At 37.2% G+C, this 24,079-nt stretch overlaps 8 protein-coding genes across 14 annotated transcripts; 4 read left to right on the top strand and 4 right to left on the bottom strand.

Annotated features, from left to right (window-relative positions):
* The first annotated feature begins 217 nt into the window (after positions 1–217).
* On the top strand, positions 218–10,720 carry Rhp (GTP-Rho-binding protein rhophilin). Of its 2 annotated transcripts, none has more exons than XM_076390011.1 (12): positions 218–347; positions 6,090–6,205; positions 6,280–6,411; positions 6,490–6,565; positions 8,180–8,257; positions 8,331–8,714; positions 8,794–8,892; positions 8,963–9,233; positions 9,330–9,524; positions 9,606–9,835; positions 9,910–10,062; positions 10,150–10,720. In XM_076390011.1, the coding sequence occupies exons 1-12, from the start codon at positions 288–290 to the stop codon at positions 10,348–10,350; spliced, it is 1,995 nt and encodes a 664-aa protein (XP_076246126.1). In that variant the 5' UTR covers positions 218–287; the 3' UTR covers positions 10,351–10,720. The 2 variants fall into 2 exon arrangements, with proteins under 2 accessions (XP_076246126.1, XP_076246127.1); XM_076390012.1 differs by lacking the exon at positions 218–347 and adding an exon at positions 2,631–3,000.
* Positions 6,572–8,157, bottom strand: Tilb (touch insensitive larva B). The gene is made up of 3 exons (XM_076390013.1): positions 7,451–8,157; positions 7,106–7,386; positions 6,572–7,048 (listed from the first exon to the last, which is right to left on the bottom strand). Exons 1-3 carry the CDS (start codon positions 8,039–8,041, stop codon positions 6,610–6,612), a joined length of 1,311 nt encoding a protein of 436 aa, XP_076246128.1. The 5' UTR covers positions 8,042–8,157; the 3' UTR covers positions 6,572–6,609.
* A 144-nt stretch (positions 10,721–10,864) lies between the features above and the next one.
* On the bottom strand, positions 10,865–12,300 carry LOC143186360 (mitochondrial mRNA pseudouridine synthase Rpusd3). The gene is made up of 4 exons (XM_076390014.1): positions 11,977–12,300; positions 11,736–11,904; positions 11,463–11,652; positions 10,865–11,399 (listed from the first exon to the last, which is right to left on the bottom strand). Exons 1-4 carry the CDS (start codon positions 12,188–12,190, stop codon positions 10,929–10,931), a joined length of 1,044 nt encoding a protein of 347 aa, XP_076246129.1. The 5' UTR covers positions 12,191–12,300; the 3' UTR covers positions 10,865–10,928.
* Positions 12,301–12,651: 351 nt separating this feature from the next.
* On the top strand, positions 12,652–14,507 carry Rpt4 (Regulatory particle triple-A ATPase 4). Its single transcript, XM_076389151.1, has 7 exons — positions 12,652–12,773; positions 12,940–13,019; positions 13,095–13,134; positions 13,204–13,340; positions 13,410–13,782; positions 13,849–14,112; positions 14,191–14,507. Exons 1-7 carry the CDS (start codon positions 12,677–12,679, stop codon positions 14,379–14,381), a joined length of 1,182 nt encoding a protein of 393 aa, XP_076245266.1. The 5' UTR covers positions 12,652–12,676; the 3' UTR covers positions 14,382–14,507.
* Wuho (tRNA (guanine-N(7)-)-methyltransferase non-catalytic subunit wuho) lies at positions 14,491–15,872 on the bottom strand. The gene has a single exon (XM_076389152.1). The coding sequence runs from the start codon at positions 15,773–15,775 to the stop codon at positions 14,615–14,617; it is 1,161 nt and encodes a 386-aa protein (XP_076245267.1). The 5' UTR covers positions 15,776–15,872; the 3' UTR covers positions 14,491–14,614.
* Positions 15,873–16,438: 566 nt separating this feature from the next.
* Bwa (alkaline ceramidase) lies at positions 16,439–18,314 on the top strand. Of its 3 annotated transcripts, none has more exons than XM_076388312.1 (6): positions 16,439–16,503; positions 16,597–16,665; positions 16,736–16,897; positions 17,002–17,158; positions 17,235–17,472; positions 17,548–18,314. In XM_076388312.1, the coding sequence occupies exons 3-6, from the start codon at positions 16,805–16,807 to the stop codon at positions 17,867–17,869; spliced, it is 810 nt and encodes a 269-aa protein (XP_076244427.1). In that variant the 5' UTR covers positions 16,439–16,503; positions 16,597–16,665; positions 16,736–16,804; the 3' UTR covers positions 17,870–18,314. The 3 variants fall into 3 exon arrangements, with proteins under 3 accessions (XP_076244427.1, XP_076244428.1, XP_076244426.1); XM_076388313.1 differs by having other exon boundaries at positions 16,476–16,503; positions 16,573–16,665; positions 16,772–16,897; XM_076388311.1 differs by having other exon boundaries at positions 16,485–16,503; positions 16,573–16,665.
* Positions 18,315–18,360: 46 nt separating this feature from the next.
* On the bottom strand, positions 18,361–19,682 carry Purple (6-pyruvoyl tetrahydrobiopterin synthase purple). The gene is made up of 4 exons (XM_076388314.1): positions 19,542–19,682; positions 19,057–19,416; positions 18,870–18,949; positions 18,361–18,796 (listed from the first exon to the last, which is right to left on the bottom strand). Exons 2-4 carry the CDS (start codon positions 19,119–19,121, stop codon positions 18,510–18,512), a joined length of 432 nt encoding a protein of 143 aa, XP_076244429.1. The 5' UTR covers positions 19,122–19,416; positions 19,542–19,682; the 3' UTR covers positions 18,361–18,509.
* A 45-nt stretch (positions 19,683–19,727) lies between these two features.
* On the top strand, positions 19,728–22,743 carry Arp2 (Actin-related protein 2). Of its 4 annotated transcripts, none has more exons than XM_076388306.1 (8): positions 19,728–19,887; positions 20,044–20,154; positions 20,937–20,954; positions 21,427–21,506; positions 21,569–21,704; positions 21,783–22,142; positions 22,213–22,491; positions 22,570–22,743. In XM_076388306.1, exons 1-8 carry the CDS (start codon positions 19,840–19,842, stop codon positions 22,738–22,740), a joined length of 1,203 nt encoding a protein of 400 aa, XP_076244421.1. In that variant the 5' UTR covers positions 19,728–19,839; the 3' UTR covers positions 22,741–22,743. The 4 variants fall into 4 exon arrangements, with proteins under 4 accessions (XP_076244421.1, XP_076244423.1, XP_076244424.1 ...); XM_076388308.1 differs by lacking the exon at positions 20,937–20,954 and adding an exon at positions 20,501–20,518; XM_076388309.1 differs by lacking the exon at positions 20,937–20,954.
* Positions 22,744–24,079: the final 1,336 nt, after the last annotated feature.

Here is a 24,079-nt window from a genome sequence, read left to right as displayed (position 1 = left end):
TCGTGCCGCGACCTTAATCCACCTCGTCACCGGGAAAGAAAACGTGATCTCAGTGCGACAGCGAATCGTTGACAGTGTAACGTCGTGTCACGACTGGATAACTGATCGACGCTTACTCCCTTGGCTCTCGTCGACGTCGATTGGTATTCACGCTCGATCACGCGAGTTTACTTCTAGTTCGTAAAGACTTGGGTGATTAGTAAGGTGCTGCAAGCTCTTCGACACCGGTCGTGTCACGTTTCAATGGGAAGCGTGTCGCGCGCGACCGATATAATGAAAAGGATACAATGAACGTGCCCATCGTGTCGGGGGACATCGAAGAGGACCTCAAGCCGCGTTTCGTTCGGGTAAGTCACGTCATCGATGAATCGTCTTTCTAATTCTTTGCCCTCCCCTCTGTCTCCTATCCTTTATCCCATTCCTTTGAATTCGCCAGCGGTCTTTGTTACCGATGCGTTCAAGAATCAGCGAGCATGATGAATCAATCTTTCGGCGAAAAGCAAGCAGAAAGCGGCACGATCTTCGATTGATTCGCGCGATTTAATTTTCATGCAGGAGTAAAGATAAGAAAAGCCTTCGTAGAGAGAATGAGTACGTGAGTATGTATATGCCAAACGAGTCGTGGCATTGGGACATTCCATATCTCGTTTTATGGGTCGTCAGGTTTTGTTTCGGTCTAGAAGCTGCGCTTATCGTTAAAAAGGTTTACCTTGAGATAAGGCTCCCGTGAACGTTAAAGTGCTATGAAGCTTGTAAAGTGACGGAGAGAGAGGCACTCGCTGTGATAGGTTTAGAAGCGAAGGGTATGCGTGTCCTTTTAAAAGGCGGCATTTCAGCAATGCGCGGTTCAGCTACATACTTTCAATCTCTCGCGTTTGCGACCTTTCGCAACGAGGATTCTACGACATGCGAAATATTAGCTATGTTACTTTTCGACTTCGTAAACGGTTACCGATCCTCGGAAGGTGAAACGCGGAAGATCGAATTTCGACTTTCTCCGCTCGTGGACGTAGAATGTCGATGTCCCGATCTATGGCGTGTCGTCTTCCGCAAGAATGTTCAAATTGGAGGAAACTATGTCGGCTGCGCAAGGTTGAAGGTTTTAAGCTACACCGAATAGAAAAACAATCTTAGGTCTCGTAAAACACACGAATTACGTACGCTACGTTACTCATTCGATGCGGAACGAACGTAATCTCTTTGTAACGAGCACAAAACGTGGAATCGATGGTTCGTTGCGCAATTAATTACATAAAAATTGATCACTCGTGGCGACGGTCGTTTCTACGTCTTTCTCTTAATGTCAGCATATTTGAAAGTTTCGTGTCGAAGAGAATTAAAAAGGAAATGATATGTAACACGAAAAGTTTGGTTATGGCTTCTCATTGATATCGAGCTGTTTGGAGGATTCTCGATTGATCGGCCACCGCATTGAAGTTGCTTTTTAGTCTTTACCAACTCATTTTGAACTAAGGAGTAATTTCCTATATGTGACATTGCACGTTCAGTGTAGGCATAATAAAAGCAATAGGAAAAATAAACGCAGTAAATCTCAACGCCTGCGTTTATCCCACCGTTAATGAAATCTATTTCCTCCTTTCTCCAACTTTTCGATTTCTTTCCTTCGATTCCTTTCGAATTGCTTAAAATGTTACTTGTCCAAATGAACGAGAACTTCTAGTTGATTTTTATCGAATAATCGAAATTCTTGTCTCAGGTAAGATAAGTATATTGTATTTAATGAACGATAACCTTTAAAAAGTCAATTTTAGCTTTATCTCATAATTAGTCTTACGTGTAAAATTATGGTAATTCTCTGCCCACGCTCTCTGCACATTTATTTTTTTAAATAAACATAACCTTATCCTAAAAAAGAAGCGTCGAAAAAAACTGCATCGCCATTCGACTCATGGAAAATTCGATGCAAAGTTTTTCCTCAAATGAAAAACATCTAGGCACCACTTAAGTACCTCAGCGCTAAAATTTAAAAAATTCGAAAAGGTGGAGCTAATCGCTTGAGCCTCCGAACAGCTGAAACATCATAGAAAGAAAATCCGCTGAAATCGCAAGGCATTCGATCGTTACGTTCGATCCACGCACGAATCGGATAAGCCCGTATCAGTCGGTCGCATTTGCTTGATGCCCAAGGCATGGAACGACCCGAGACGATCCGAGCGAGAGCGACGCGAAGCGAGTCGCAGCGAGTGGAAGCGAAATCTGCCGAACGCGAGGCAACTATCGCCACCACCGGCAGCACCTTATTGCTCGCTGGGGCCCAGGAGCCCGGGGGAGGGGAAAGAAGGAAGGGCAGCGGGCCCGATGGGTCGGTGGACAGGCAGAGAGAATAGCGCGTGGAAGGTGAGCAACCGGTGGGCCGTGGTGCGCGCCGATCAACGCGAGTCAACGGTGATCCGTGGATCTTCTCGATCTTTTCCTTCTCCCCACTTTGCTGTCTTCTCGCCCCCCAGCCCCGCCACCTCCTCCACTCCCTCTACAATTGGCGAGCGCAACACCGCTCTCCGCGGCCCTGGGAATTCCGCTTTCCCGTAGAAAAGAAACGCGCCGCGGAAACACCGAACGCGCCGCGTACTTTCGTCCCGTCCGAGCAACGTGTTTCAGCGTGTGCTCCGCGTCGCGAGTGGAATGCGAAGCGAACGCGCACCGGTGCTTCTGGTGTTCCCCTATCGATCGATTAGATCTGCCAGCTTCGATCGCGCCGAGCTATGTAACCGATCAAATGGTTCCGTAGTTGTCGACGGGGTACCGACGAACGTCGTCCTGCGTACCGAGTAATCCCTCAACGACGCATCCAGGGATCTTGGAGTTCGTTTCGGTCAGATTGCTGCGCGTCGCTGGGACAGGAAGCGAGGGAGGGAATACGACACGAGCATACAAGAATCGAGGGACGGTGACGAATCGAAGAGTAACGTTTTATCGTGTATAGAGCGCATTTCGATACGGTCCAGAACCATGTTGATCCTTCCGGACTTGAAGTTACAGGTAAATCGGATTCACTCGTCGCGAACACGACTCTTCTCCCGTTTCCGCTCCCCCCATGCACAATGTTTGCCTCCTTCGACAAACATGTCGAGGCGTTTGCGTCGCGAAGGACGTTCGAGACCCTTCTCTTCCCCGTTTCCTCTGCCTCTGCGTCACAACGTATCCTCCGACGATCGAGAAGACTCGGCGCGCGTGTTCCACGCGATGAAATCTCGAAACGGATGTTCGAGCCTCGTCGAGACGGTTGAAATTGCATGAGGCCGACTACGGGCTGACGAACCCTGCATTTCCTGTTGCAACGCGAGCGTAAACGGCGTGCCTCAGACCCGGTAGACCGTGCCTGGTCCGCTGAACTCGCGATGCAACGCGTAACGCCTTAACGTGCGCGCGATTGGCTACCATGAAGACGCGGTCGCGGGAGAACGCCATGGTTACCGATCCTTCCGAAATCTCCGATCGACCATCCGTCTCGCAGCTGACGAAACGATCACGGTCGCTCGTCAGACGTCGTTCGAGGACGAATCCCGTTAGTGGCCCGCATCTTCACGTCGAATACGTCCTCTTTGATCTCCTCGTCCAGGTGGAACGCGTATCGCGCGGAGGTCTTCGACCGCGATTCCCGCTGTTCCTTAATGACGCACAGTCAGCAGTAAAACAAATTCGATATTGCGCGTTGAAGGAGGTAGCAGGTGGAAGTAGCTTAGAGTATATGTGTAGTAGGTCATTGTGAAGATAACATTAGCTTGTGGTCTTCTCGAAGTTTAGTCTGATGGAAGAATTCAGAAACACGAAGAGATATGTAAATAGGAAGGAGGGAATCTTCGAACGGCCCTGACCAAAGGTCCCAATGATCTTCGATTACTTTCTCCCCGATCCTTCGACCATTTAGTTCCCCTCGTTAACTTCGAATATATATCCTCTATTAGCCATCTCCTATGTCTGTTTCTGTTTCTGCTTGGTTTCTCCCCGTGACGAGCGTCTAGTCTCCTTCCTCTTCCATCGGCGCGCGTGGCTGGCCGTTACGTAGTATGCTCGAGATGAATTCAGTCCGATCGGTATCGGTAATCCACGACGAAGCGTATCGACCTTAAAATTACCACAATGTATAGAAGCCGCACCCGAGAGGAGACAGCCCGGACGTTATCCTTCTCCCCACCGTGGCTCGCGGAGTTTCTCTCCTTTCACCGAGAGTCGGCTGCCTCCGTGGAATTGGTCCAAGTCTCGCAGAGCCTCGGGGAACGGCGTAGCGCGAGAGCAGAGCGAGAAAGAGAGCTGTTTTAACGGCTAAACAGCCCAGCAGCCAACGGTAATTTCGACGCTGGTCGCCATAGGCAAACATGCGTTTCCAGCGTCGAAACGACTCGCTGGTTGAGTTTCCTGGAGGGAGGCTTCGAAATAGGGAAAGGTAGCGGGGCTCAGAAAAATAGAGTAGGCTCTGAAAAATACAATAAGACCAATAGGATCGTCCACAATTTCTGTTATTCAGCATTATGCATATTGGGTATAATGATAACAGGCCGGAGTCCCCCAGAGGGGATTATACATGGTCCATTCTTTTCAAATCCTGCCTACATTTGCATCTTGTGGTTTAGTGCCCTCCGAAATGTAGTGACTTAGGTGAGACTCATTTCAAGTGGTGTATTGTACGATACACTTGTGAGTACAATCCGCCAAATGTATTCTGTACTTACTTTGTTTAGAGCTATATCCTAATTAGTCGCATTTGCTTTCTTAGCTCTTATAGCTAAGTCAACGACGCGAAGAACTTGAACCTTTGCTATGTTTACGAAGTCACTGTATTTCGACGGCGCAGTATCCCTAGAACAATCAAGGCCCTACTGTGTATTAGAAGAGAGAGAGAAAGGAGAAACGAAAAGCAGGGGAAGGGAAGAAGGAACGCTACCGATCGCGAAGTCGTTTCCTATATTCTTAGCAGCTTCCGCGAGCAAACGTTACAGTTAGGTAGTTCAGGCTATCGAAGCGCGGAATATTGCCCGCGTCGGCTAGACCGCGGCAGCAAACTTGCGCAGGACACGCACAGAAAGAAGCTCCGTGACCACCGAGCGTTCAGAAGCGATCGAAATCGTTCCGTGGAAGGTGCGTTTAGATGAAACGAGCAAGGGCAAGAGAATCGAGTAAACGGTTATCGAGAAACAATCGCACGTGAAACGGTGAAGAATGCTCGTTTACGATTGAATTTTGCAAAGTGGGGGAAGAAGGAACGTGCCCGAAGGAGAACGCTGCCTCGCTCGAATTCGGTCCGAGCTGACCGATGGTTCGCGCGTATCGCGGCATATTTTCCCTCCTATCGGAGATCCGCGAGTCAATTAGACTGGAACGCGGTTACGGTGACACACAGCAACGGTAATCGTATCGTGCAACCGTCGATTAGGAGAGGCAGCGTTGCGCGCTGGTCCACGCGTACCGGCGCGTCCGCGACTTCGTCCTCGATCAGCGAAGAAAACGCGTGCTTTCGGTTCGCAGCCCCGAGCGGACACGGGATAGAGCGTGATCGAAGGCGAACGATGCGGCTGCGAGAGCGAGTACTATGTTGAAGTGGGCTTACTATGCGCCTCTCTCGAAGAATCGCGCATCTCCGCCGAGCCCGTCCGACGAGCGGAAGAAGAGGACGGACTGCGAGAATGCACTGTGCCGGCCTACACCGCCACCGCGATTTTCGCGCGTAGGAAAAGCTTCCCCTTCTCGGTCGGAGGATATAGAAATTTTGCGAGAACCGTCGTCGACGAGAATCTCTCTCGGGGTGAGGAAAACACGAGAATCTAGTTTTTGCTTCTGAATCGGCCGCTTTCGAACTTGCGCGAAGACCATTGAGCCTGGGTGCTTTGGTGTACAGTACTACCCGGATATTAGATCGTATAGTGTCAATAGCGAACCCTTATCCGGGGAGTACTGTGTCGCAAGCATATATGGTTTAGTGGACCACGGACATCGGGAGTACTATTTATTTGTTCTGTAGAAGGCGTGGCATAGAAGTCCTTCACAATTGTGAACCTATCCTGCGATTCATTATTCTGAAGTGATGAGACATTTCTGTGGATAAACAAATCTGTGTGTTTAATGTTGCCCAGGGTTCCGATCCGAGAGTGGCGACTTGTCGAGGCAAGCTGCAGAACAAGCGAAGCAAACTCAACCAGGAAATTAACAAGGAACTCCGACTGCGAGCTGGCGCGGAAAATTTGTTCAAGTAAGGAAAGAGCGTGTAGCGACTGGTCCAGGCTACATTTCTCTATGGTGTTTATAATATGTTGTGTGTTTCAGGGCGACAACTAATAGAAAGTTGCGCGAGACTGTTGCTCTGGAATTGAGCTTCGTCAACTCAAACTTGCAGCTATTAAAAGAACAGTTGGCCGAGCTGAACAGCTCGGTCGAACTCTACCAGAATGTAGACAGGTCAGAAATAATTCTTAACTCAATTCAGAGAGTCTCGAATCATTTGTAGAAGGCTAATAATTATTTCTATGCCTTTAGCGAGGAGCCGGCGATGCCGATGATACCTCTGGGACTGAAGGAAACCAAAGATATCGACTTCCGAGATCCCTTTAAGGTGAGTCTGCAGCCTCAGGACCTGAATCAAGTATCCTCCATTCGTTATTCCAGAGGGGGCACTTCTGAATTGCTCCAGTCGTCTTCTTCAAGCTCTGAGCTTTCATATTTTTTAGCGACAGACACTTGCGTGGTTTTTTTACAATCGACGATTCTTGAAAAGTCTAGATCTTTCACAGGAGGACCAATTTCAAGATACTGACGGCGCATCGTTGCTGAACATCTGTGTTGATCTTCTGTGAGATCTTTCTTTTGCGTGATTTTTGTCTCAGTGGACGGTTTGGAGCTTCTCTTCTTGATAATTGGCAATGGACTTAAACGCGGCATTGTTATCACTAGTCTACCATTGATCGTGTTCCTTTTAGCTGTACTGTTTTCTATCGATACCTCACAAGGAAGAGTCAGCTGCAGAACTTTTCCTTTTATGGTGACTCGAATATAATCGGGTTGCACGTTTATGTCAACGTATTGAGTATCTAAGTACCTGGAAAATTGATATCGACAGATAATGCTAAAATTACACCTTATCTGTACTACCAACCTGTACACACTGATTTCTAAAACAATGCGATCGTGATATTCTTCATCGTTCAATTTGAATGGCACTTTTGCTTGATTCACATTATATGGTTTACCCTCAGGACTAAAAAATTTTGGTACATATACAGGTTTTAGTCTATTCTTTTCATTATTACTCTTATTTTTCTGTTCCTCTTGCTTCAAAACCCGTTCAGCGATAGCCACACGCTCCTCTGGCGTGTGCCGACTGGTCCGTTTCCAAAATTTTTCGTTCTCTTCTTCTTCATTTTGAGTTGCATCCTCCTGTAGACATACATGTATTATACAATTAACTTTTTTAATCAATAGGAGGCTTGCGAATGTTTACCTGAGTCGCTTCTAATGCTATTCTCTCACGATAGTCGATTATTTCCGCCTCTCTGGTTTTTCTATATTTCACATAGCTTCTTATAATCTCGCCTTCAATCTGAGCACAAGCTTGCAACGCTTTGATGCGTTCAGATCTTTCGATTACCGTTCCGTCTAGTTCTTTCAACTGTGTTAAAATTGCTATAGTGTATTTTCTGTATCCCTCATAATCTGCACATGGATTTCCCATTAAAAAGAGCTGCTCTAAATTCTCGTTACATCTTAGTTTCTCAATTCCCCGTAAATCGCCGATAAAATTGACTGTTAAATCCAACTTCCTCAAACTTTCAAGACCTTCCAAATTTTCAATTACTTCTATGTTGTTCAGTGCCAAGTTCAAATACTCCAAACTTTTCAGCTTGTTCAGATTCTCGATCTTCACTATAAGATTGTTCTGCAACAACAGAATCTTCAAATGCCTACACGTTGAATCGATCAGTTCTATCTTCTCGATATTCTCCTGATGCAAAGCAATCTCCTCAAGAGTGGTGATCTCGCCCTCATTGTGTTCCGATCGCTTCCTTATTAGATCAAGTGTGATTCTTGGCATTATTGCTTTTTTATGAGTCGCAGAGTTGACTATTTAACAGCTTAAACATTTACTGCCCACGGTTGCTAAGCAACGTACTAGTATCGACTAAACTCCAGATTCATCCGCTACTCTTGTCTTGCTGTTTGCATTCCGTAGGACTTTATCCTCGAACACTATAGCGAGGATGGAGGAAATTACGAGGAAGCTATTGTGGACCTCATGGAAACTAGGCAGGTAAGTAAACAAAAGAGAAACTAAATCCCTAAAGATTGATAAATGCACGTGGATGGTTCCTTCCCTATTATAGGCAACGCGAACTCCAACCAGGGACGCAGCAGGCATCGCGTTGCTGTTGCGCTACTACAATCAGCTCTACTTCGTCGAGCGCCGATTTTTCCCTCCCGATCGCAGCCTCGGTATTTACTTCGAATGGTTCGATTCCTTGACTGGTGTACCCAGTTGTCAGCGAACCGTTGCCTTCGAGAAAGCCTCAGTGTTGTTCAATGCTGGCGCCCTGTACACTCAATTAGCCGCGAAACAGGATCGTCAGTCAGCACGAGGTTTGGACCAGGCCATCGATGCATTCCTTAGGGCTGCTGGTACTTTTCGTTACATACACGAAAACTTTACCAATGCGCCAAGTATGGACCTCGGGCCCGACATGCTTGAGATGCTCGTTCAACTGATGCTGGTAATATTATTTTTGCATTTATATATTCAGCTGACCGTAGGTGGTGAACGTTTTGACTCATGAAAGTTCTTTTTTTCAGGCCCAGGCGAGGGAGTGTTTATTCGAAAAGCTGGAGCTTCAGTCAAAAGAGGGGAGGAATGTCGACGTTTCTGTGGATCTCGCGCAGGAAGCGTCACAGGTAGCGGGTGTCGACGTTATACGTAAATTCGGTCCAACGATCGAGCCTTCTCACTGAGCCAATTGCTTAGGTTGCGGCGGTCTACAACGACGTTCACGGGCTGATCTCACGCGAGCCTGTTCGAGATTACGTTCCGGAGACCTGGATATCGCTAATCTTGGTCAAACGCGAGCACCACCTGGCTCTGGCTCACAAGCACCTCGCGCTCGGACTGTTCGACCGTCCGATCGCTGAATGGCGCGCGGAGACCAAGCTGGCGCTCGAGCACGCGCAAAAGAGCGACGGGAAGACGCAGCTGGATCTGACAGTACCAAGAGATGAGAACGAGAGGAAACTGTTAGGTGCGTGCGTATTACAATTATAAATAAGAAACGTTCTGAAGCATGTTCCTGCATGTTGCTCAATTCGAGATTCGACGACTGAATCGTTCGTTTCAGGGAAAGCGCATCTCAGGGAAGCTTTGGTCTTGCACGAAGAAAGCCAGAGGCTGCAGAGGATGTGTAGAGATCTCAAAGCGAAACAAGCACTCGCCAAAGTTTTAAAAAGGGTCCAAGAATCCACTCTGGAGAGTTACAATGGTATCGGAGATGAGGAAGATTTCCGAGGACTATTAGATCCTCCAGATATCATTGGTAAAGAGGAAAAGACTGGTTTATTATAACTGGTTATCGTAATTTACTAATGCTTCCTTCCCTTTCCCTTTTCAAAAATAGCCTCCACGAAATTTCAACTGAGTATTACGCATCCCGATTTCGGGCAACATGGAGTGGAGGATCTCTTCAGATCTTTGGGTCCTGTGGCTATATTCTCAGCCAAAAGGCACTGGACAGCTCCACGATTAATACAGCTTCAAAGAGGTCCTGATGGCGAAGGATTCGGCTTTAGTGTTCGAGGAGATGCTCCCGTCATAATAGCCGCGGTCGATCACAATTCATTGGCCGACGTAAGCGAGACGAATTAAACGTAATACATTTTTACCTGTTTCTCTTTCGTTTTCTTCAGTTTATCCCTTTTTAGTTAGGTGGAATGAAGGAGGGAGATTTCATAGTAGGAATCGGCGATAAAGATGTGAAATGGGCGTCTCATGAGCAAGTGGTTCGACTGATCAAACAATCCGGAGATTTTATTAATTTAAAACTGGTCACGCCAATGGACAGAAATTATTTGAAGGTAAACGCAACTGCGACATGTTAATCGCTGCTATTAGTGGTCCGTTTAGCTTAGTTGACCGTGTAACGAAATATCTGTTGATCGTAGAGGCCGGGTAAAACGAATCAGCAAGATAAAGGAAGCGTCTCGGCGAGTAGTTCGTCTGGAGTGTCTTCCGGTCAGCCAAGTCCCGCCGGTTCTGTCACCACTGCTCACGTAGCCAAAAAACTACCATGGAATCCATTCAAGAAGTCGACTACACAACGGGATAGTAGAGATTTAACATTTGATAATGTTATTTTAAGATGATCGTGTAATCGGTCAGAAAAGGAACGAGCCTAAAAAAACTTTTTATGTTGAATACGCGCTTGGAAACAGCGTGTTCCTCAACATTTTTGTATAATATATATTTCTTATATATGCATATATGTATATTCGTTGTATGAATGTATGCGCGACACGATTTATGTATTTCGAGGCTATTTCCAATCGATCGATCTCGAAACCTGACGATATTCGCGATAATGTACGGAGAATTCGATGTCTCAACAAGCGAATACGCAATACTGTACAAACGCATAGCGAAACAATTTGTATTGTCATACAAAACCCTTCGAAAGTGCTACTATCACAGTGTACGCATATGTTGTACAATTATATTTTGTTTAAAAGAAGATAACAGTGCATTTTTTCTCTGTTTACATTTATAATTTTCATAACCATAATTGAAAGACGCACTTAATATCTTTGCTTCTAAAAAGACATTTCATAATATATAAATAAAAAATCAAATATTTTGTACTATTTAAAACATGTAAAAACATGTGATGTATCTGAACTATATTATTTACAAAATAGTTACAAGGTATAGTGTTACCTATTTTGCATTAAATATTTTTGAATTCAAGTTGTTTACAAGTCCAGTCAAAGGGTGGTATTAAAGGAGCCTCAATTGTTAAATCTTTTCCCTTTTCAAGAAAAGATGGTAGACCTATTGATTTCAAGTGAATGTGAACTGGAATGATATGCTGCTGAGAAGATTTTAAATTTAATAATTTTAAAATTGATTTATCCAATACTGGTGGCTGCTTAGTGTACTCCATAAATGGATTAACTTGTACATAAGTATCACCAATTTTCTGGATCCTTGATGCGTAACTATTATCACCCAAAACTGGACAATATAAATATGTAGCTGCAAATAATCTAAGTGCATACCACTTATTTGTGGATGATTTTATTTTTATCAAAGAACACAAATTAAGGGTAGAGTTGGACAGTACCATAAATTCAGTGTTTAAAATTTTCACTACTTTTCTTTCCACATCATTGTTACTCCATAATGTAAGAATAATAGGCTGAAAATGATTTCCAAACAATTAAGATAACATGTAAAGTGAATTATTAGGTAACAAAATTACCTGTTTCGATTTAAGATGATGGTGCACTGCCAATTTTATTCCTAAATGTGCTTTGCCTTTTATTTGGTGTGGGACTCTTGTAGTAATCATCCAGTATGTTTTTGTAAAATTTTGTCCACGGCGTAATGAAAGTTCTACAGCATTTTGAACCTTTGAATTTGCTGATAAAAGAGTGACACCAGTCATATACCTGATTCATAAATCAATTCATATCTTTAGAAAAAAAGAAGATATTATTTAATCATGTATTCTTTCTCTGAAAATGTTACATACTTTTCAGGTTTTCTAACTATAGTTAACTCTGAATAATTCAATTCCTGTGCAATATATGGCAAAGCATCTTTCAAACCATAATTTGTAGCATTTGGTATATAAGCATCAGATTTTGTTTGTGAGTTTTGAACAGATATGCCATATGGTTTGTTCAGAGCTACAAGTCCATCTTTAAAATAAAAATTCATTTAATAAATTATAAAAACAGTCATATAATAGAGAACTTAGTATATGCATTTACCTTGATTATAAATTACATTATTTACAAGATCTTTCGAAAATTCTGTAAACGATTTCCAAGGATGAATCTGATTATACGGATGAATACTTTTATTTGATTTTCTAAATGCAACATTTTCCATATAATTCCTTTTACATATTTTTGTACACAATATTCTTACTCTAGGTGCACACATGCATATAATCACACGGAAATTTGAAGTTAAATTCTCCATATTTTTTTACATAACGTTGAAATTCCCTCCAATTATTAAGAAATAAATATTTCAATTAACAATAACTATTAACAAAGCTTTAAAGAAATCTATGTTAAATAACATTGAGTTGTTAACTTATAACACCGAATACTGTATACATATAAAAGAGAGTCACGAACTATGAAAATATGAGATGAATTTTCTGAGGATAAAAAACGAAAATTTGTATACTTGCATAAAAAAATTAATATAATAGTTAACTATTATTTTATAGCTAAGAAATATATGATATAACATTATTTTGTAAATTGATAAGAAAAATAATTAACAGTCAATTTCTTGGTACATTAATTGGTCATAAGGTATCTTGTAGATTTGAGAGACAAGATACTTTTCGACCTATATCTACAAAGTATTACTTAGCAATGACAGATGTTTTCAAAGCACCTGATCAACATCTCTAGAGACATTGTCACAGACAGTTATACAGCAAAATAAGTAAAGATGGCAACCATCGTGGAAGCAGCTAGGCAAGATGCTCTCCAAGAGTATCGAAAAAAGTTTCTTGAGTATAAAGAAGTAGAATCACGTTTAAAAGAAAGTAAGACATGCCTATTATAAGTATTTATTAAATTCATTATACCCTAATAAGTAATTTAACTTCCATAACTTCAATCTTAGTACATCAAACTGTTACTCTGCGGTTACTGTCACACTTTTAATAAAGATATGAATAACAAATTGTAATTCTGTGTTTAATTTTCTAGTGAGAGAACACCTCAAAGACTTAACAAAACAGTATGATAAGTCCGAAAATGATCTAAAGGCTTTGCAGAGTGTTGGACAGGTAAGAAAAGATGGACTTTTAATTATTTCTATGTCGAAATTTTCACATTTATTGAACATGCTGTTGGTATTTTAGATTGTGGGAGAAGTGTTGAAACAACTAACAGAAGAAAAATGTAAGTATACAATGTAATACTTTTTAGTTATGTACAAACATGTATTTAAATACATGGCTTTATATTTAGTTATAGTGAAAGCAACAAATGGCCCACGTTATGTTGTTGGTTGCCGGCGACAGCTTGATAAAAATAAACTAAAATCTGGAACAAGAGTAGCATTAGATATGACTACTCTTACTATTATGCGTTATTTACCTAGAGAGGTAAAGTCCATTTTTTAAACATTTATTCCAGTTTTGAATGAACCTTAAGGTGCTTATGAATACTTTCAGGTTGATCCACTAGTGTATAACATGTCTCATGAAGATCCTGGTGATATTACCTATGCTGCAATTGGTGGTCTCAGTGAACAAGTACGAGAACTGAGAGAAGTTATAGAACTGCCACTATTAAATCCTGAACTATTTCAAAGGGTAGGCATAACTCCCCCAAAAGGATGTCTTTTATATGGCCCTCCTGGTACTGGCAAAACCCTGTTAGCCAGAGCAGTTGCCAGCCAATTGGAGGCAAATTTTTTGAAAGTTGTGTCAAGTGCTATTGTTGACAAATATATTGGTGAATCAGCAAGACTGATCAGAGAAATGTTCAATTATGCACGGGATCATCAACCATGTATCATATTCATGGATGAAATTGATGCTATTGGTATGAACATTATAATGATCAAAGAAAAATAGAGTAATATATTTATGATAACTTGTCTTTATACAGGTGGACGTAGATTTTCGGAAGGTACGAGCGCTGATCGGGAAATTCAAAGAACTTTAATGGAACTATTAAATCAAATGGATGGTTTTGACTCATTGGGTCAAGTGAAAATGATAATGGCTACAAACAGACCAGATACTCTGGATCCTGCCTTATTGCGACCTGGTAGATTAGATAGGAAAATTGAAATTCCATTACCCAATGAACAGGCCCGGTTAGAAATTTTAAAGATTCATGCCGGCGGCATATCTAAACACGGAGAGATCGGTAAAGAATTACTTTCCATCTGTATTCTAATTTTTAAAATTTTTACATAGCATATTAACAATGTATTATTTCATTCAGATTATGAAGCAGTAGTTAAGCTTTCTGATGGTTTTAATGGTGCTGACTTAAGAAATGTTTGCACTGAAGCAGGATTATTTGCAATAAGATTAGAAAGAGAATACGTAATACAAGAAGACTTTATGAAAGCAGTAAGGAAAGTGTCAGATAATAAAAAACTTGAAACCAAATTAGATTACAAACCAGTATAAGTGATACTAATTGTATTAAATTTAAAATTCAGCTAATTCACTAACCAATGTATGGTTCAATAAAATAAATTTACTGTATTGTAATATTATTTGTATTTTATAATAAAAACGTATGCTTTAAAACAAGTTCAATAACTTTTTGGCAATATATAGTTCCTTTAAAATTCTGAATTTTTATTGAAATTTTTTTAAATCCCATATTACAAAAGTTCCAGCTTCCCTAATATTAATGATCATTCAGAAGTATTTCCAAGACGAGATTTTTTTCTTTCAAAATACTCTTGTACATTATCATACTTTCTTTTGTACAAAATTGGGAATAAATTTTGTTTAATAGTATCTTTTTTTAAATTTTTCCATAGGCTATTTAAGTGATTTATTTTACAATTCAATGCATCATTGAGTATAAAATTATTATCTTTGTATGCATATACTTTAAATCCTAGATCATTCAGTAACCATAAATTTTCTTTAGAGAGATAACATTCAAGAGGTTCACTATCTGTAACTATGGATTGTAAATATGTTGCTTCAAATCCTGATTTTGTAGTGTTGGTAATAACATAAACCAACAATAAGGAAGTATTATAAAAGCTCATCACAACTAAGGATGATGTTGCATCAAGTGCTAAGAGTTGCAAATGTTTAACAGGTATAATTTCCACAGATTCTTCCAAGTGACAATCCTGAAGTTGTTGATTGAACTTTTCAATATCAGTTTTACATATTTTGTCATGAAAATCGACTGACAATAATTCCTTTCCAATTCTATAATCCCATAAGATTAAAATACCATCTCCTCCACAAGACACAAGAACACTCTTGTCATGAGGTAATTCTGAAACGTTTGTGACAAATTTCTTATGTCCTAAGCAATAGGACATAATATTATATGAATTTGGAAACATAGATACTCTGATCTTTTCATCTCTATCAGTTGTGATAACATACTTTCCATCTTCTGTAACTAACACATCAAGCAACATTGACAAATGTCCCAAAAGCATAGTCCCATTTTCAGAATTATTACTAGAAAATAAATAAGCATCTCCTGCTTTATCAGCTACAATTATGTCATTATTTGGAGTAAATCGTACTTTGCTGGCAGCTCTTGCAAGCGTTCTATTGGATAGAAGGCTGTGACTTTTCCTCTCGTATAGGCACAGTTGCTTACGATTTGTACAAACGAAGAAATATTTTCCATCATTAGAAAACGTCACATTCGTTAGAGTATGGAATGCATCGATATTTACATTATTGTGTAAATCAATTCTTTTATCTGTTTGCAATTCAGGTAAACTAATCGTAACGACCGTCTCATTTTCGATGTTGCATATTACAACTTCCTCGTTATTACAAAAGGCAATGTCTGAATCATATATACAAAAACTCATAATTGAAACACAATTTCTTTTAAATAAAACTGTTCATAATATAACCATAGTTAATTACAAATTTAAGAACTGTCGTGTGCGAGAAGCACCACGTGCATCGAGCATGTTGCAAACTTGCACTGCTACCAACTTTTAAAATATTTACTGGCTAGTAAGTAGGAATGGGTTTGATAAGATTTGACAAACGAACTAATATAATGTAACTAATTATCTAAAATCAATCTAATCTACATAAATGCTTACAAAAAATGAATACACTTTTTCTTATAGAATTAACCCACATGAATAATTTTCCATATTAATAACACAAATATTCTGTACAATTATATAAATTTCTTGAAGTCTTGTTAGGAAAGAGATTGAATAAAGCCATTACTACTTGTTATGACAGGCTACGTATTTTAAGAAGGATATTAATTGAAACGGAATATATACATAGTTTCTTTCAGCTAATTGTTGATTCCAGAAATACTGAAGCTACATACATACATACTACATATTTAGGCGTAGTGTTTAACAATGCATTTAATGAAATCGAATTTCTTTGTCTAGTAAACAAAGAATCCGAATCAATGACTCATATGCCATGCTTGTGTTCATATGGAGTGCGATGCATTGGTATAGACAGCTGGCCATAGGTATGTAGTTATCGGTTATCGTATTATTTGGTGTCTCCGTCGTTGTTCAATGAAAACATAAACAAGATGCTGATTTATCACACGAATAAAGTATTTCCCAAGTGTTGTTTATATAAAATGTTGCAATAGATGTATGAAACATTATACGTTTGTAGTCAGAATTGTTGATACGTTTATTTTCAGACATCCATAATACGCTGTTGAAAGAAGTACTTACGAAGAGACTGCGAACACCGTTATTCAGTACCTTTTGTGAGTTCGAATACATTATTAACGAATATACAAGCAGGAAAAATTCTTAAAGTGTTTCTAACACTTTCAGGTTGAAAATTTTTACATTTTCAACTTTTCTACTTAGAAAAATCGAGTGACAGTTAACAAATATTTCGACATGTGGAAACCTTTTGAAGCTGGCAGTTCGCCAGTCGACTGGTGTGAAGGGAATTATAGTATTTCTTCTAGTATTGCAGAATTTATGAATACGGTTTGTATTTGATAATAGTAAAAATTTCGATCTTGTCTCATTTCATTCTGTTGTCATTACCTGGATCAATTGGCTAACATTCAGATTATTAAACTTCTTTACAGCTGAGCAATGTTGTGTTTCTGTTACTTCCCCCTGTCCTTATGCATCTTTTTAGAGATTATGGACGATTTGTGAATCCTGGGATTCATGTAATTTGGTTTCTATTAATGATAGTGGGTCTTAGCAGTGCATATTTTCATGCTACCTTATCCCTTATAGGTGAGTAATTAGCAATTGTAAATTTAGGAAGTGATGTGAAATGAAAATATTGATGTTTTTTATTGTATTGTGATAGGACAATTATTAGATGAATTAGCAATTTTGTGGGTATACATGGCTGGCTTTTGTATGTTCTTTCCAAGAAGATACTTTCCAACAATTTTACACAATGATAGAAAACTTTTTTCTCTATGTGCAACTTTACCAACATTGGTTGCAACTGGTCTGTCATTCATACATCCTGCAGTCAATGCATTTGCACTGATGAGTCTTGGCATTCCAGCATTTGGATTTATGATAATTGAATTGAAGAGGTAAAAGTTTGAATATATATACATATAGCAATTGTATGACATAGCAGCTATTAGTGATATTATATTTTTCTTAAGGACAAAGTCAATGAGAGTTTATAGATTGGGTTTACGGTGTGGTGCTGTGTGGTTACTAGCAGTTACTTGCTGGCTGAATGACCGCTTATTCTGTGATACTTGGTTAAATTTGAATTTTCCTTATCTACATGCACTCTGGCATTTATTCATATTCATTGCAAGTTATACAGCTGCAGTTCTTTTTGCATATTTCTCTGTAAAAGAGGAAAAACCACAGCAATCACCTGTGCTGAAATATTGGCCAAGGGATGATTTTGAGCTTGGTATACCATATGTAACTATTAGGAGTTACATAAAACTTGATACAAACACAAATATATAATTGTCAACTTAAGTATTGACAAAACTGCTTTGCATTTAACAAATAATAACCTGAATCTTGAAGATAAATGTCAAAGGCACAGTAGATATTGAAGTGTGTACTATTTAATTTACTTTAAGAATTTAACTTTTTACCAATGTTTTTACAAAGAGAAATATACATTTCACATTCATCTATATAGGGAATAAGTTTTTCTTTTTAAATTTGTGATACTACTCTAGTTTTTACTTTTTGTACAAATATGTGTGATGCAGATATTCATAAACTATCTTTAGAAGTGCAATATTAAAAATTCAGTATAAAAATACTTACTCTATTAATAAGTACGAATTGATATTATTGTAATATATTTGTGTATCGAAGAAAAAGATTGAATTTATAAATTTATTAAGATAATACTTATATGACTTTGTACTGTATGAAATTAAAGGTGCATTAAATTTTGGATTGTATGTATTAATTCCTTTCTTATGTACAAACTTTAGAGTAAAAATAAACTTTATTAAACCCAACCGTTTATATAAACAACATATATATTCTGAAGTAATATTATTTGATGTATAATTGATTAAAATTTAAAATATCTCCATTTGTAAAAGTAACAAGCAATATGTCATTATGTATCCTGAGATTTTATAAATCATATTCCTTTTTCTCCTCTATAGATAACAATATTATTATCTGTTTCATGGATCTTCACTTCATATAAAAGATCAGGATTGGGCATAATCTTCCTTAACTCATCAAAAATATAGATAGCCACATTCTCAGTAGTTGAAACAACGTTCTTAAAGTAAGGTACATCCTTGTCTAAGTTTTTATGATCTAACTGGTCCATCAAAATTTTTTTCATATATAATTTCAAATCTGTTAAATTCATGACCATACCAGTTACTGGATCTACAGGACCACGAATAGTAACTTCAACTGAAATATAATTACATTATAATAAATTACAGGAAGATATAAATCTGTGACAACAATAAAAAGTATGCATTACCTGTGTAGTTGTGACCATGTCCCCAATAATTATTACATTTTCCATAGATAGCTTTGTTTTCTTCTTCAGACAAGCTTTCACTAAAACGACATAAAATCAATGAAAACACGACATTAAAAAAATCCTTTCTCATTCAATAAGAAGGAAAAAAATATTCTTCATTTAAACATAAGATAATTTGCAGTACTTGTGCAAACGATGACAGCTGGATATTGCTTCCTTTCTGATTAAATAAGCAATCGGGAGAGCCATTGCTTTCCACTAACTGAAAATGTTAGACTCCAGTATCCAATTTCTCGCTACTAATACGTAAATCGAGTACTTGTGCAAGAGCACTAAGTATCGAAAAAAAGTCGTCCAAGGATAACAGCAGTTGCATACGTTTAATTATCAAAGCCCTACTTTTTTCATAATTCCTTTCTGTTAACATTGTTACGATATTTCTATCCCTGTATGCTCTCTTTTACTTCGAATTCTTTTCTTGTTCGATGCAGGTAATACGTAACAGGAATTCAAATAAGAGAATACGTGAAAGCAGGCTTTTTATCTGTCAAAAAGTAAATGAGAAAAACAGATAAGTCCCTCAGCAGGAGATATCATTGAGCCAATCGGACCGCAACGATTGCGTGTCGAGCTTAAAGGAAAGGAACTACAAATACGATAGGAGCTTACAGTCAAAATCAGTGAGTTGTGTCGTCAACTCGCTCGGTTTTTCGTGTAGGTGATTTTGCTTTGTTGAACTTAAATAGTTTTAATTTTCAGTTCAACGCTCGGAAAACGCGAGACGTTGATCATTTTAATGTGAATACAAGTTAATCTTCATAACGGCCGTCGTTGCTTTCGAAAACGTCATGCCGGTAACGCCCTAAAACTTGCAAGAATTAGTCATTTCGCGGAATGTGTAATGTATAATAGTATCTAACGAAACGAACAAAAACAAAATTAACTTAAATAATAACATCAAAGGAAAATGGATAGTAAAGGCAGAAAGATCATTGTTTGTGATAATGGGACAGGGGTAAGGTTATATGGATTTTCTCTTCTTGATTCCCCTTTTGTACTCTTTAAACCTATTTTTTTTAATAATTCTGTTAACTTACAGCGTTATTAACGTAGTATCATGATACAATTGCAGAAGAAATTTATTATACATGTATCGCATTTTTCATTTTAGTTTGTCAAATGTGGATATGCAGGAGCAAATTTTCCAGCACACATATTTCCTTCTATAGTTGGACGTCCTATTATTAGAGCTGTTAATAAGATAGGGGACATTGATGTAAAGGTAAATATTTTAATTTATCATATTTAATAGGAAATTTAGGATATTTGTCATAATTTCAGTTATTTGTGACTTGACTATTAATATGATTTATGGACAAAATTTGTTGCTTTGTATTTTAGTATATGTTTTTTATATTCTGCAAATAACAATTATATATTTTTTTAAATAAGTCAAGTCATTTTTTTATATATATTTTTAGAGGAGATGTAAATTGAATTCAAAAGGTTGAACTACTTTTATATATTTATATTTTGAGTCCAAAAAAATTGACTGACATGTTACTATAGGCAAACATATTGTATAATTAATTTCCAAGTAATTTATTAATGATTTACTTAATTTTCAGCAAGAATATTGTATTCGTGTAAGTCAATTTATAATGTTACACTGTGTGCCCCAATATTTAAAATTGATTTAAAGTAATCCACGCATTTGTCCACTGATGTAAATAAAGTTTGATTTGTTAACATTTTTTACTAACAATTATGAAAAAGGAATGTCAAAAGTAAGATGCATATTATTTTCAAAATTAAATACATAATAATTCTTACCAAAATTTAGTTAACAATTAATAGGGTTCAGAAGTCATTCTCTGGAATTTACAAACTTGCTACTACCCACCACGTTCTAAATTATTTTTTGTGTAAAAAAAAAAATATATATATTAAAAAGCAAAAGTGTCATGCAGAGTTGACATTTATATTTATGTGTGTGGGTTTGTATATCTATTGTATTTTTGATAATCATCTAATGTTTTTGTGTGCTTACACTTGCTCTCGTAGGATGTGCTTAACATGCCTGTAAGTTTATTGCATTTTTTGATGCTAATATGTACATCTATCGGTATTACATCAGTGCTTAGAAAACTAAACAGTTTTGGAGCAGTAGTTCTCATATTTGTCTTGATGTTATTCATTTATGAATAGGATTTCTATTATCACTACATTTTTTTCTTTTTTCATTTTGGTATTTACATGTGTAGCAAAAATTTAAGCAATTGTTATATTATCTAACTATGAAGTGGTTATGTGAATATTAAACAAAAGGAGGTAATGTACTTGCTACCAAAAAATTTTTGATAATAGGAATTTAAGAATAAAACACTTATATTTTCTGGATATACTTATTATGGTCTCAATAGTTACCTGTATTCCAAATTACTTATTTTGTAAGAAATTAGAATGTACTGAGTTATTAGAAAACTAACAATTTATATTAATACATACACAGGATCCATAGTTATGTTTAAGTCATTAATTATTATTATCACAGGATCTAATGGTTGGAGATGAAGCAAGTAAACTTCGTTCTATGCTAGAAATTAGTTATCCAATGCAAAATGGGATTGTTAGGTGAGTATATCAATCTTCAATTTACATACATTCTTAAAATAAAAGAATAAATTATTTAACAGAAATTGGGAGGACATGTGTCACGTTTGGGACTACACATTCGGGAAGGAAAAAATGAACATTAATCCTAGAGAATGTAAAATTTTACTAACAGAACCACCAATGAATCCTATTACAAATAGAGAGAAAATGATTGAGGTAAAATGTTCTTACAAATATAAGCTTTACAGGAACTGTTCTTTTAATTCAACTTTAAACTGTATAAAATGATTCTAGGTAATGTTTGAAAAATATGGTTTTGCTGGAACATACATTGCTATTCAAGCAGTACTTACATTATATGCTCAAGGATTGATTAGCGGTGTCGTGGTAGATTCTGGTGATGGAGTCACTCACATTTGTCCAGTATTTGAAGAGTATGCTTTACCTCATCTTACTCGGCGATTAGATATAGCTGGTCGTGATATCACGATGTATTTAATAAAACTTCTTTTATTGCGTGGTTATGCATTTAATCATTCGGCTGATTTTGAGACAGTTAGAATGCTGAAAGAAAAATTATGTTATATTGGATATAATATCGAAACTGAGGAAAAGCTAGCGCTAGAAACCACGGTCTTAGTTGAATCATATACCGTAAGTATAAGTTTCTACTCATAAAAAAGATAGATTTACAGGGTAGTGAGTAACTAGTAAATTCTTCTAGCTTCCTGATGGAAGGGTAATAAAGGTAGGTGGCGAAAGGTTTGCAGCACCAGAAGCTTTATTCCAACCGCATTTAATAAACGTTGAAGCTCAGGGAATTGCTGAATTAGTATTCAGTACCATTCAAGCAGCCGATATTGATATAAGGAGTGAATTGTATAAACATATTGTCTTAAGTGGCGGTAGTACAATGTATCCAGGACTTCCATCTAGACTCGAAAGAGAAATTAAACAACTATATCTACAAAGAGTATTAAAGAATGATACTTCAAAACTAAATGTAATTAGAAATCATTCAATATTTTTTCCTCAATTTTCGTGTATGTATTTTTGTGCACAATATAATTTATTTTTTCAGAAATTTAAGATAAAAATAGAAGATTCTCCCAGGCGTAAAGATATGGTTTTTATGGGTGGTGCTGTATTAGCCGAAATAACAAAGGATCGGGATTCAGTATGGATAACAAGGGAAGAATATGAAGAAAAAGGTCTTAGCGTATTAAAGAAATTAGGTTCTTATGAATCATAGGAAAAATAGTCATTAAAATATAGAAAAGGATTACACATTTGTTTAAAGTCATCTGAAAATTATTTGCAAAATTTCCATGTCTTGTTTCCATAAATGATTTATCCCAAGTTATTTTCTTTAATCACATACAAACGACAAACATAATTCGAAAGGTACGTAATATAGGATAATAAGTTTTAAAAATGTTAAAGATTTTAGTTGAAATTAATTTTATTTTAAATACATTAATTTCTAATTCTATTAAAGTCAACAAAAATTATCTTGAATTTGTAACAATTTTTTACAAGTAATGTATGCGTTTATGATTGCCATGATGCATAGCACAACTGTAGATGATATACATTGTAAATATAGCTGTCACAAATACTTCCTTTATCAAAGAAAGATGCAGTATAACTTTTGGTCAACAGACATACATTATGCATTACAAATAAGTGTGTGTATGTATGTTTATTTCTTCAAGCTACTGACTTTACAACATTCAATTCATATGCTATGTATAAGCACTAAAAACAATTTGTTTATATAATGGCTAAAATTAAATAATCGAATTTGTAAATATTATATCATACTAAATAACAATATTGAATTTTACAATCTTCCGTACTATTTTACAAAGTAACTAAAAGTATTTGTAAAATTACATTTTTTATTTTAAGATGGTTCTAATGTAACATGTATATTTTGCAATGAAATTTATAGAAATAGGTTTACAAATGTTTATTTCTGGATAAGTATTGAATCTTTAATTTTGGCCATTATTGTAATTCGTAATGATTATTTTATAAGAAAACAGAGAAGCATTTATACACCTTTGTATCCTCCTCTAACAATTGCAAAATGAAAAGTACTGCTTCGATTGATATTTAAATACTTATACATATGTCGTATTAAAATCAATATATATTCAATAGTATATATATATATATATATTACAAGCACACAATACAAGAAACAAAATTTTAAATTGTTGAACTAACAAAAAATTTCAAATTATCTGTATAAAATAGAGGATACGAGGTAAAAGTATTTTATATGATGTACATACACGGGTTTAGGATAGTTTTATAATTTTAGTTACATAATTTATAGAAATAAATTTTTTTCTTACAAAAAACCTTCCACTAATTTTGAGAACCTGTACATACTTCATTATCGGAATAGTACAGAAGATACGTAAGTCTTCCCAAGTACTGAAATTAAATCGATGGTTTGCATGATTAAATGTGTAAATATTATGTGAAAAGAGTAAATGAAATTTATCTTTATGTATAATAATGATGTGGAATTGGATCAAAATGAAGGATACAATTCATTTACGACAAATCTACAACAGTCT

Source organism: Calliopsis andreniformis, chromosome 12 (genome assembly GCF_051401765.1).
Source record: "Calliopsis andreniformis isolate RMS-2024a chromosome 12, iyCalAndr_principal, whole genome shotgun sequence".
NCBI lineage: Eukaryota > Metazoa > Arthropoda > Insecta > Hymenoptera > Andrenidae > Calliopsis > Calliopsis andreniformis.
Note: the sequence above shows the minus strand (reverse complement) of the source record. Positions and strands in the feature narration are given on the sequence as shown.

What these genes read in the sequence shown, in the direction of transcription:
- Rhp (XM_076390011.1), top strand. Translation starts at nt 288, where the DNA reads ATGAACGTGCCCATCGTGTCGGGGGACATCGAAGAGGACCTCAAGCCG. An exon ending in TCAAGCCGCGTTTCGTTCGG is followed by an intron (nt 348 to 6,089) that starts GTAAGTCACGTC and finishes AATGTTGCCCAG; the next exon opens with GGTTCCGATCCGAGAGTGGC. An exon ending in TCGCGCAGGAAGCGTCACAG is followed by an intron (nt 8,893 to 8,962) that starts GTAGCGGGTGTC and finishes CCAATTGCTTAG; the next exon opens with GTTGCGGCGGTCTACAACGA.
- Tilb (XM_076390013.1), bottom strand. Translation starts at nt 8,041, where the DNA reads ATGCCAAGAATCACACTTGATCTAATAAGGAAGCGATCGGAACACAAT. An exon ending in TAGCATTAGAAGCGACTCAG is followed by an intron (nt 7,387 to 7,450) that starts GTAAACATTCGC and finishes GTATGTCTACAG; the next exon opens with GAGGATGCAACTCAAAATGA. An exon ending in TTAGAAATCAGTGTGTACAG is followed by an intron (nt 7,049 to 7,105) that starts GTTGGTAGTACA and finishes TCAATTTTCCAG; the next exon opens with GTACTTAGATACTCAATACG.
- LOC143186360 (XM_076390014.1), bottom strand. Translation starts at nt 12,190, where the DNA reads ATGGAGAATTTAACTTCAAATTTCCGTGTGATTATATGCATGTGTGCA. An exon ending in TAATGTAATTTATAATCAAG is followed by an intron (nt 11,905 to 11,976) that starts GTAAATGCATAT and finishes TTTATTTTAAAG; the next exon opens with ATGGACTTGTAGCTCTGAAC. An exon ending in ATCATCTTAAATCGAAACAG is followed by an intron (nt 11,400 to 11,462) that starts GTAATTTTGTTA and finishes AATCATTTTCAG; the next exon opens with CCTATTATTCTTACATTATG.
- Rpt4 (XM_076389151.1), top strand. Translation starts at nt 12,677, where the DNA reads ATGGCAACCATCGTGGAAGCAGCTAGGCAAGATGCTCTCCAAGAGTAT. An exon ending in AGAATCACGTTTAAAAGAAA is followed by an intron (nt 12,774 to 12,939) that starts GTAAGACATGCC and finishes TTAATTTTCTAG; the next exon opens with TGAGAGAACACCTCAAAGAC. An exon ending in CTTTGCAGAGTGTTGGACAG is followed by an intron (nt 13,020 to 13,094) that starts GTAAGAAAAGAT and finishes TTGGTATTTTAG; the next exon opens with ATTGTGGGAGAAGTGTTGAA.
- Wuho (XM_076389152.1), bottom strand. Translation starts at nt 15,775, where the DNA reads ATGAGTTTTTGTATATATGATTCAGACATTGCCTTTTGTAATAACGAG.
- Bwa (XM_076388312.1), top strand. Translation starts at nt 16,805, where the DNA reads ATGTGGAAACCTTTTGAAGCTGGCAGTTCGCCAGTCGACTGGTGTGAA. An exon ending in TGCTACCTTATCCCTTATAG is followed by an intron (nt 17,159 to 17,234) that starts GTGAGTAATTAG and finishes GTATTGTGATAG; the next exon opens with GACAATTATTAGATGAATTA. An exon ending in ATGATAATTGAATTGAAGAG is followed by an intron (nt 17,473 to 17,547) that starts GTAAAAGTTTGA and finishes ATTTTTCTTAAG; the next exon opens with GACAAAGTCAATGAGAGTTT.
- Purple (XM_076388314.1), bottom strand. Translation starts at nt 19,121, where the DNA reads ATGGCTCTCCCGATTGCTTATTTAATCAGAAAGGAAGCAATATCCAGC. An exon ending in AGCTGTCATCGTTTGCACAA is followed by an intron (nt 18,950 to 19,056) that starts GTACTGCAAATT and finishes ATGTCGTTTTAG; the next exon opens with TGAAAGCTTGTCTGAAGAAG. An exon ending in ACATGGTCACAACTACACAG is followed by an intron (nt 18,797 to 18,869) that starts GTAATGCATACT and finishes ATTATATTTCAG; the next exon opens with TTGAAGTTACTATTCGTGGT.
- Arp2 (XM_076388306.1), top strand. Translation starts at nt 19,840, where the DNA reads ATGGATAGTAAAGGCAGAAAGATCATTGTTTGTGATAATGGGACAGGG. An exon ending in TTTGTGATAATGGGACAGGG is followed by an intron (nt 19,888 to 20,043) that starts GTAAGGTTATAT and finishes TTTTCATTTTAG; the next exon opens with TTTGTCAAATGTGGATATGC. An exon ending in ATAGAGAGAAAATGATTGAG is followed by an intron (nt 21,705 to 21,782) that starts GTAAAATGTTCT and finishes AAATGATTCTAG; the next exon opens with GTAATGTTTGAAAAATATGG.